General features: G+C 32.3%; 2 protein-coding genes across 9 annotated transcripts; both read left to right on the forward strand.

Moving 5' to 3' along the window:
• Window positions 1–1,772: 1,772 nt before the first annotated feature.
• Window positions 1,773–7,227, forward strand: LOC141672814 (small GTPase LIP1-like). 6 transcript variants are annotated; one of them, XM_074479492.1, is made up of 7 exons: window positions 1,773–2,421; window positions 3,125–3,216; window positions 3,296–3,428; window positions 3,564–3,868; window positions 4,750–4,803; window positions 4,890–5,014; window positions 6,802–7,227. In XM_074479492.1, the coding sequence occupies exons 1-7, from the start codon at window positions 2,328–2,330 to the stop codon at window positions 7,001–7,003; spliced, it is 1,005 nt and encodes a 334-aa protein (XP_074335593.1). In that variant the 5' UTR covers window positions 1,773–2,327; the 3' UTR covers window positions 7,004–7,227. The 6 variants fall into 6 exon arrangements, with proteins under 6 accessions (XP_074335593.1, XP_074335595.1, XP_074335597.1 ...); XM_074479494.1 differs by having other exon boundaries at window positions 2,266–2,421; window positions 3,319–3,428; XM_074479496.1 differs by having other exon boundaries at window positions 2,266–2,421; window positions 3,322–3,428.
• Window positions 7,228–7,372: 145 nt separating this feature from the next.
• On the forward strand, window positions 7,373–9,164 carry LOC141672815 (uncharacterized). Of its 3 annotated transcripts, none has more exons than XR_012555712.1 (5): window positions 7,373–7,598; window positions 8,123–8,159; window positions 8,339–8,499; window positions 8,577–8,691; window positions 8,857–9,164. XR_012555712.1 is itself a non-coding variant. In XM_074479498.1 (4 exons), the coding sequence occupies exons 1-4, from the start codon at window positions 7,383–7,385 to the stop codon at window positions 8,625–8,627; spliced, it is 465 nt and encodes a 154-aa protein (XP_074335599.1). In that variant the 5' UTR covers window positions 7,373–7,382; the 3' UTR covers window positions 8,628–8,855. The 3 variants fall into 3 exon arrangements, 1 of the variants encoding a protein (XP_074335599.1); XR_012555713.1 differs by having other exon boundaries at window positions 8,924–9,164; XM_074479498.1 differs by lacking the exon at window positions 8,857–9,164 and having other exon boundaries at window positions 8,577–8,855.
• The last annotated feature ends 957 nt before the right edge of the window (window positions 9,165–10,121 follow it).

Below are 10,121 nucleotides of genomic sequence, written 5' to 3' on the forward strand. Positions count from 1 at the left end.
TAGTGTTTTGATTGCAGAATATAGGTGGTCTCCGATAAAAATGTGATCTCCATACACTTCTCTCTCTCCCTCTCCCTCTCCCTCTCTCTCTCTTTATATATATATATATATATATATATATATATATATGTATATATTATATATATACACACATATAGGCACATGATCAAATAAAAAATAAAACTAAAATAAAAATTAGAAACTAATCCAAGCCGTTAGATTAATCTAATCTAATGGTCCCCATAAAAACACCACACACAACTAATTTGCACCCTCCCATATACAATCTCAACTTTTCCCCTCCGTTGTTCATTTGATTTTTCCGTCAAACGGTAATTTTTTTTTTAAAACCGACTTCATTGTATTTTTCTTCATCTCTCAACAATCGATTTGCATATCATACATAATATATTTCGAAGTATTTTTTTAAAAAATATTTGGTTTCCAGTTTCTATTCTAAAATTGATTTGTAGTGTAGTAGACATATATATATATATATATATATATATATATATATATTAGCAGTTTAGATATGGTCTTTATCGAATCAGATAAGTGGAAATCTATATCAACTTCTTTATCGCATCAGATACAATCTAGGCTAGGCTTGTTTGACCGACCCCTTATACGGGGGTTTATTAACTTATAAGTCATAAGCACTTGATGACTGTTTATCAATCTTATAAGTCAAATTTACAATTTATAAGCCGATAAGTTGAGTGTTAGCAATAACGTACTTTTCTTTCAAATTATTTTGATTTTTTAATTTTTAATTAAATTTAGTTTTCAAAATATATATTTGTAAATGTTAATATAATCAAAAAATAATGAAAGATAATTATATTTTTGAAAAAAGATAATTATATTTAAAAACTAATTATTTTAGTCCATACATATAAGTAAAATTATCCAAATTATTATGTTACTTATAAGTATTTATTTATTTATCATTTATAAGTTAGTTATTTATTTTAAATAATAAGTTACTTATTTAAAAAATTTACCAAACGAACACTATATCCACCTATTAAGTATTAAGTCTCGAATCGGACCAGATCAGATCGAAACTTCAATCCATTGACAAGTGTATCACGAATATACAAATGAAATCAATTATTATTTATTAAATAGTTATTTCTTAAACAATTATACTTGACAAAATTTGTACTTAATTCCTTGTCAAATAAATTTTGATGTATAAATATCTTCAATTACGATAATTTATAAATTTTATGTCCAGAATCCCAATTATATAAAATTTAAATTAAATTTAAATTTGTAATTTAGTTTGAGACTTTGTATGCCTAATCTACTCAAACTTCGAACTAAAAGTACAAACATAAAAAATATAATATAATCTAGAGAAATTATAAAAAAACATTTTTTTCTAGGACTTTTTTTTTATAATTTTACTATATTCTGAAAATTTTTGCAAAAAAATGATGTAACCAAAATCAAACAGATATACAATTAGTTTCGTCGAGTTTTTTTTTGTTACAATTTATGACTGAAATCCGTCGAGATTGAATCTAATTGTACAAAAATCGTATGTTTGTAATTTTTTTTGAAAAATCTCATTTTCAAATAAAAAATTTACAGTATTTTTTTTAAAAAAAAGAATTTTTGAAATTTGATATTTTTCAAAAAAGCCCCTAAAATCTATCATCCATAAAAAAAATCTAAATAAATATTTATACCAAAAAATACTTAATTTTTATTTACTGTTTTACTGTAAACCGTCAGTGGTGAATATGTTGATCACCGTCATTCACAATCTTGAATCTTGGCTTCTTCTGATCACTGTCACTTCTAACCCCCTTTTGTTTTTCTTAAAGAATGCATTGCTAAGTGATATTAGATATATATTCATTATGTGTGTAACTTGTATAGATTAATTAGCAGTCACTTGTTATTTTTGTTTAGTTAAAAATTGGAACTTGGGGTGACCCAGTTGATTATTTAGTGTTAGATCTGTTGGGTTATTAGTGTTTTTTTATGTACTGTCATTCTTGGGTTTCTTTTTTGGGTCTTTTCTTGTTTTGGTGTTTACTGTGAATTTGATTGATCAGGTGTAGTTGTGACAAGTTTGTGTGTGTGTATTTGAGAGAGAGAGAGAGAGAGAGCTTCTAACAAGGGTTTTTTAGCTTGTGTGTGTGAGAGAGAGATATAGAGAGAGGGCTTCTAACAAGGTTTTTTTAGCTTGTGTGTGTGTGTGAGAGAGAGAGAGAGAGGAGGGAGAGGGAGAGAGAGAGGGGAGAGGGAGAGGGAGGGGGAGAGAGAGAGAGAGGAGAGAGAGAGAGAGAGAGGTGTGAGGATTGAAAGAAGTTATGTTCTGGAAGAGGGGAAGTGAAAGGGAGATCAAAGAACAGAATAGTGTGCCGCCTTGTGGGCAGGTTCGGGTTCTTGTTGTGGGTGACTCAGGTACTTCTGTTTTCATTGCGTTTTGTTCTTTAGTTCTTTAAGAGTAGCTGCATTGAGTTTTTAGTATTGTTTTTTATAATTGTAATCTGAAAGTTAGGAGAGGTACTTTAAATCCAATTATAGAGCAATGATATTAAGTAAATTGTCACCATAAGCAGACACAGGATTTTACTTCCTGTCAGAGAACGATAATTGTATTTGCAATTATCTGATACTACTATATGACAATGGTTCCAATAAGACTAGTTTTTCTCCATGATAGAGAGCAGAATTGGTGACGATTTGAAATAGCACTATATCGTCAAGTTAAATATTATAAATTCATCAGTGTGCCATTAGCATTTGTAATCATACCATCTGAGGTAAATATAATAATTGAAAATAAATCTGTAAAATGAAGATTTGGAAATAATTATGGGAGTTATTTCTTGACATGTAGGAAGCCCAGGTTTTAAATCAGTGTGGTTCGGTTTTTAATTGGTACCAAAACCGAACCAGTTACATTGCCAAACTTAAAATTAATGGTGAAGTTTTTGGTGCATGTTAAGGTTCCGTTTTTGCTCATCGTCTTTACTGTCCTAGAAGTGTGTAACGGAACTGAAACTTTGTTTTATTGTTGTATGATGACAGCTGCAGTCCATTGAGATGCTTTCAACCATAGTAAATTATTTGGTCTGCATATAAATATTTTTCTTCCTGGTAGGTGTGGGGAAAACTTCTCTTGTTCATCTCATTATGAAAGGTTCTTCATTTGCACGTCCTCCTCAAACAATTGGCTGTAATGTTGGGGTTAAAGTAAGTCATTATTAATTCATTTCGTACAAATTTGGACTCATTTAGCTTTTGTTGAATTCTTATTGGTTCTGATATCCAGCATACTACTTATGGAATTTCTAGTAGCTCTTCAAATGGTGATGCTGAGAGAGACTTTTTTGTTGAACTTTGGGATGTGTCTGGACATGAGCGATACAAAGACTGCCGGTCTCTTTTTTATTCACAGATCAATGGTAGGAGGGGAACCTTCTTGCTTGTAAAACTATGGGAACCTGATTACCTGTTCAAAGATATGCTAATTAGTATTATGTTAGGCAAACTGCGGGATTCATGCTTATCTTAATAGTTCAACTGAAACTTAATGGCAGGTGTAATTTTTGTTCATGATCTTTCCCAGAGAAGGACAAAAACAAGTCTGCAGAGTTGGGCTGTCGAGATTGCAGCAAATGGGACATTTTCAGCTCCACTAAGTTCTGGAGGTCCTGGTGGCCTTCCTGTTCCATACATTGTCATCAGTAATAAAGCAGATATTGCTGCAAAAGAAGGTACAAGAGGAAGCAGTGGCAATCTTGTTGACGTTGCTCGACAATGGGTAGAGAAGCAGGGTCTGCTTTCATCAAGTGATGAACTTCCGATAACTGAGAGTTTTCCTAGTGGTGGAGGCCTTATAGCGGTAAGATTTGACGTGAGCGACAATTTAATTTGAAAAAGTAAATGTAAATAACAAAATAATAAACTATATGTATCATACTATGTTGGTTTTTATTGTTGGTCAAGGTCTTTTATCCGAAACATGTGCTCCTCTGAAATGTTCAAAGTGATGCCAGTGCACTGTTTTACATGAATTCAATATATTTCTGCAAACACTTCTATTTATATTTTCTCTGGCTTGCAGATAGTATTATGGAACTATTAGATTTAATTTTTTTTAATGTGTTTATCCCCAATCTTTCTCAGCTTGGATTTGAGCCATGTATCAGCTTTTGTGTGTCTACATCTATTTTTAAACAGGGAGGATGTATATGTGGGTTTTGCCAAGCCCCTAAAGAATTAAATTTGTTATATTCATCCTGACGACCCACAACTGAACTAGAATTACTTAGTCCTCCCTCAATTATGATTAACCAAGGTTTCTTAAAATATTATGGCGATTACTAGTTGCTATTGTAATCTGTATATGTTAATGGATGCATTAGGATTTCATGCATAACTGAATTTCCTAGGTATCTAGTTTGTTATTTTAGAGAGAAACAGAACTGTAAATTTTTAATACATGACAGCGCCGTTGGTTTATTTGATTTGGTCATATATCGAATTTAAAAAAAAAAATCTTCCAGAGTTGGATATTGTTTTGCTGCATTTTTTTTACTTTAATCGTAAATGTTATAACATTCGCTACTACATGGAGTTTTCTTTGGTGAGATGTTATATATATAGATGGAAAGATCATTCATCTTGCACAGCTAGATAAGTTCTGCTGATTACCCCTTTTTTCCCTATTGATACTTTTTCTCTATGTTATGTCTAAAATCTTGAATTGGTTAAACATAATAGGCTGCCAAGGAAGCACGATATGACAAGGAAGCCGTGATGAAGTTCTTTTGGATGGTCTGTCTTTTCCTCCTTACGTGGAATGGACCCTTAATGACTGAATTAGTATATAATTTTAATGTTCATTTAATGTCCCTTTCCAGTTGATCAGGAGGAGATACTTTGCAGATGAAATCTCAGCGGCAAGCCCATGGTCTATCCCAGTAAAGAATTTATCGTTGTCTGGTGAAATTATGAGTGACGAAGATCAGTTATACAAAAGTACAAGGTACCACTTCTTTCCGTTGTTGCTGGATTTGTGTCTGTAAGTGTACTAGTTGCTTGAATTAGATTTTGTCTGTAAGAAAATCAAACTTCTCCTCCAAAAGAAAAGCACATTAATTTAAATTTAGTTCACATATAAATGTGAATATTTGCTGCGACTACCATTGAGAATACATTGTTGCATACTCAATTATATGTTTATTTTTCCTGTGATGACGTTAACCTTCCTCTTCCATGAAAGTTGGCTTTAAAAACTCTCGACTGTAAGGAAGCAACATGATTACTTCAATTCTTTTTTACGGAAATGAAATTTTAATAATACTATGGGAAAGACAAAGGATTTACATTCTAAACCTTACCCTGTTATAATCTAAAAATCTTCGAGCTTGTTTTATGAGAACCCTTTATACCAGTATTCATTCCTTGAAGTAACTTTTATGGTAATCCATCATTATTCTAGTTTTCTAAAATGGAATAGGACGGGTAATGCCGTTGTATTAAAATCTTAGACAGATCTTTGCTGTGTTGCATGTATGACTAATTATGAGGATTTTAGACTACTGTTGTCTACATTGGTTGATGTTCAAATTAAAAATGAGGAAGTAATATTTATTAATAAAAAGTTCCCTTTCTTCATGAAGAGGGTATCCGTAATTTGTTGTAGACGCATCATGAGTAATTTGTTGAAGACAAGTGTGTCTTCGTTATCTTCTTTAGGGTAATGACTTCTAATAGCTGAGTTCTACACTTGCACAAGTTTCAAATGATTTCCAAGTAATTATAGAAAGCCAGAAACAAATACAAAACTGAATTATAAAAAATGTATTTACGTAGATCGACTTGCATGCATGAAGTATTTAGCATTCTGATTTCTTGTTGATATAATTCTAAAAAAAATGAAACTGCTCCTTTAATAAAAACTTATATGTCATAACTGTGCATGCCGAGGTGTGTGCTTATAAACTACAAAGTAGTAAATATATGGTGTGCGTATGTCTTCATATATTTTACATATTTTTATTTAATTTGATTAAATTTCTGTATATACATACATGCATATATTATATATAGTTATGTTTATTTGTTTTTTATATATTTTTATTGCATGTTACCAAATCTTTTGATGACTAGAATAGGTTTAAGATTTTGCATGTACAATATCTGTGATATAGCTTTGTTGTATATGCACCCAATCACCGGGTAATTAATTAATTCAGTACCAATATTGCCACCCACGGGCTCACACAATATTAGATATATACACAGGGACGGAACTAAAAATTCAAGTAAGGGGGCCTTGACAAGTCACTAGCCAAGTTTCACCAGTAAAATATTTGCAACGGAAGCAGTAATAATAAGTAGTAAGGTATTTAACCATTTGATAGTACTTATTTGGTCACTAGATATCAAATAAAAGTTGGGCGATGAAATATATAAATAAGTATAACTACTAAATTATTTTCTTAAAATCATCCTGGGCTTAAGCCCAGGGGAGCCCTTCTATAGCTCCCTCTCTGTGTATACATAATATTTCAGCTCATTTACACGGCCGTATATGTTATCTTGTAATATTTATTCTTTAAATTATTAGAGTAGTCAATTTAATATTTGCTTAATGTGCTAGATATTACATTCGTGTAGGGGGTATTATTATACATTTTGTGATTTGTGAAGTTCTCATATTTATGCGATTATGATATGTTCTTGTAACATTTAAGATTTTTAGCATATATTATGGTCCTGTTTGTATGACACTTGTTAATTATTTATTACGTCTATTTTTAATTGCAGTGTCGTAGGTGACCCTTACAAGTACAATGTACTCCCACCACTTCCAGCACAGCGAAATCTTACACCTCCGCCTACGCTTTATCCTCAGCAGCCCATGTCAACCCCCGACACCAATTACACCAGCATCCCAAGATTCGCAATGACAAGTACTAACGAGTATAGCATTGCTGCTAGATCCAAGCGTACAGATATTAACGTCTGATGATTGCTTATCATTACTTGAAAGAACATATCTCCTCTGGAAGACAGTAAAATGAGCCATTATGAGTTTCTAAAGTACACACACACATATATGACATTACAGTTGTAAAGTTGATTAAAATAGTCCCCGTGTATTCTTCAGCCTAAGCTATATATTGTTTTGCAATATTGTTTACTTGTGTATATTCGGTTTGATTTATTATATTATATTTAATTTAATTTTTATATTGATGATAACAAATAATAAAATCTATAGAGAAAGATGGTTCTCGCAGCGAGCTAGTCTCTGCTTTAGTTGAGAGTTAGACGGAAAGGCTGCATTTACATTCTTATCTTTGTCTAGCACTTTATTTGAATTTGGCCATACATATCTCGTTACCATGAGTACCCTGCCTTTCCCATTGACTTCGTCTTTCGGCACTCACTTCCAAAGTGTCAACTCATTGTATTTAAAGCACTTGACATTTGGCTTGACTGTTGTGCATCTTCTCTGTTTTCTCGTCGAACTAATGGCACATCCAATGGAATTGTTTCTAGTGCTCCGTCTTTCAGTGACACTGCCCGTTACGTTGATCAAGGAAGCGGTAAAAGGAAAGGTATATATCCTAAGTCATGTTGTATTTGATCTTCTAGATTATGTTATATTATGTTTATGGGAAAAAATAATTAGGTAAGTAGGTGCTTTTGCTGTGTATTTGGCATTCTTATATATATATATATGATATTCTAGATTTGAGGAATAAGGATGGACAGGTAATTTCGGTTAGATTGATCAGGTTCATATTGCTTTGGTTTAATGTTATGCATTGTTGTCTACTGTCCACAATTTTTTTTAGCATGATCGCATCTTTTTAGGTATTCTTAGTTTTAGTTAAGAACAAGCAAGTCATCTTAAAGCTTTGTAGCTCATTACTGAGCTGAGTAACAATTAAGTCTTCCAACTTCTATACTGAGGTAATTTACACAAGACGAAAAGAAACTGCTGTATGCAACATCAGTTGCTCTACCTTGATATGTAAGAGAGAAGGTGAATAATGGAGACATCAATATGAAATATGAAGGGATGCTGGTTTTCTTGTTTTTCGGTTCCTGGTGTAGTATCCAATTTTGTATGTTGCAGGGTGTAGCAGATGAATCTCAAGCATCAAAGCTTTCAGGTAATCAAGGTTCTCAAAATCGATATTTAGATCTTGACAAACTAGCTGAGGTTTGTCTAGTTTATATAGTTGCCTGTTTCTACTGGTAGTCTAATAATATAATTTTATTTAGTAATCGAAGTGGGATTTTACTAACTTAGGCTCATTTGTTCTGTTGCTTCCTTTGGGACCTTGGTTAGGGTCAACCTTAACAAGGTCATTGACGTTAATTAGTATCCAATTGAGACAGCAAGGTCAAATTAAAGGCACAGGGCCTATTGGTGTTGGAGTGCAGGGTCTTGGCGTCTTGCAGATACCTTTATATTGCTTGGCATGGCATTTGATTCTCTGTATGCAAAAGGTTTGTAACCTGTGCTTTTCTCCCAAAGATTGTGCTAAATGCATGAGGTCAAATGTTCATCCTTTCATGTATTGAAGGCCCGGAAGCTGAAGAAGATATTTTTGGGACAATATGCTACCATGCCCTAAAAGCTTCCTCTGTGCTGGCCAAGAAGGAGGTCCTACGAGATACATTGGAAATTCAGTTATTTAGGTATGTTTCAATACAAGTTCGGGCATTTTGCAAGGGTATTTATTGCTTTGGACTCCTTTATTTTTGTCCCTTTTGTTAGAATTTTAGAGCATCTATGACACTACCATCTCGAATTTCGTTGTTTTCAAAAAAATTATGAAAACTCAAAAGAGTATTATATTTCAGACTTTTGGGTGATTCTACGTAATTTAACATAGTCCTGGATATGGGGTATTTACACAATATGTTGCAGCGGAGAATGTGTCGTGGTGAACAAACAACGGAATTTGGTCTTTGGTCACATAGTCTTAAGAAAAGGATTATTTATGAAAGGTGTTCTCTACAGAATATGTTGCAAGTTCCTATTATCTTAAACTTGTACACAAGTACGAATATTAAATTATTTGTCTGTCATCTTGCTCCTTGTTGAACGATTATGCAATGAGATTAATCAGTGTTAAAGGACTTTTTAGTTTTTTCTTGCTGATTTTTTCACCGACTCTCATCATCAATGATACAAGTTTAATTTTGCTATAGCTCTCTTGCTCTTTCTTTTGCTGGCTCTTTGGATCAAGTCTTAAGTTTCTTATCAATTGGTTGAGTTATAATTAAAAAAATACCCGGTATTTTTAGAAGTTTCGCATAAAAAATAAATTATTAGAAAAGTTCAAAAATAATAATTTCTAATTATAAAAAAAATCATGTTCCATGGATTTAATAATTTTGTAACGATATGTGCATAAGCTATATCGGGTTTTAAACAAAAGTGATGTGAACTGCAATTTCAGAAAGTAAGTATACAATAATGAATTTTTGATAAAAACGAAAGGGGTGAAATGTAGTTATATCTAAAGTTAAAAAAAGAAATGAGCATTCATTTGTGTTTGATTTACGTAATTAGATAATATAAAATCGAATTAACAAAGAAAAGAAAAAGGAGGTGATTCAAATTTATAAAAACAATTGGGGGCGTAAATGTTGTTGGTGATGGGATAAGGGTCACATAAGTAATTTAGCATTTTATTATTTCCTGTTTAAGTTTAAAAGAATAATGCGACTAGTAGTACTACTACACACATGCGCTGAGAGTGAGTGAGAGAAAAGAGGAGAGAAAAGGAGGGAGAGAGAGAAGAGAGGAGGGAGAGAAGACAAAAAGTTAGATATAATAAAAGAGAGGAAAAGAGGAGAGAGAAAATACTTACTCCCCATTTTGTTCTTCCTCTTTTGACTTTCGGTACTGTTCACGATAAGCGATTGACTACTAATTTACGTCTAATCTATAATATCAAACATAGTCATGAGTGATTTCGTTGGATTCATATTTATCAGTACTTTAATATAGTGAAATTTTTATATTTAATACTAATATAAATTTAGAGATATTAACAATCAAGAGTGTGTATTAGCAAACGTGTCCAACACAAATAGGAAACGTTTTTAGGGACGGAGGG

This window comes from Apium graveolens, chromosome 7, assembly GCF_009905375.1.
Source record: "Apium graveolens cultivar Ventura chromosome 7, ASM990537v1, whole genome shotgun sequence".
NCBI classification, from domain to species: Eukaryota; Viridiplantae; Streptophyta; class Magnoliopsida; order Apiales; family Apiaceae; genus Apium; species Apium graveolens.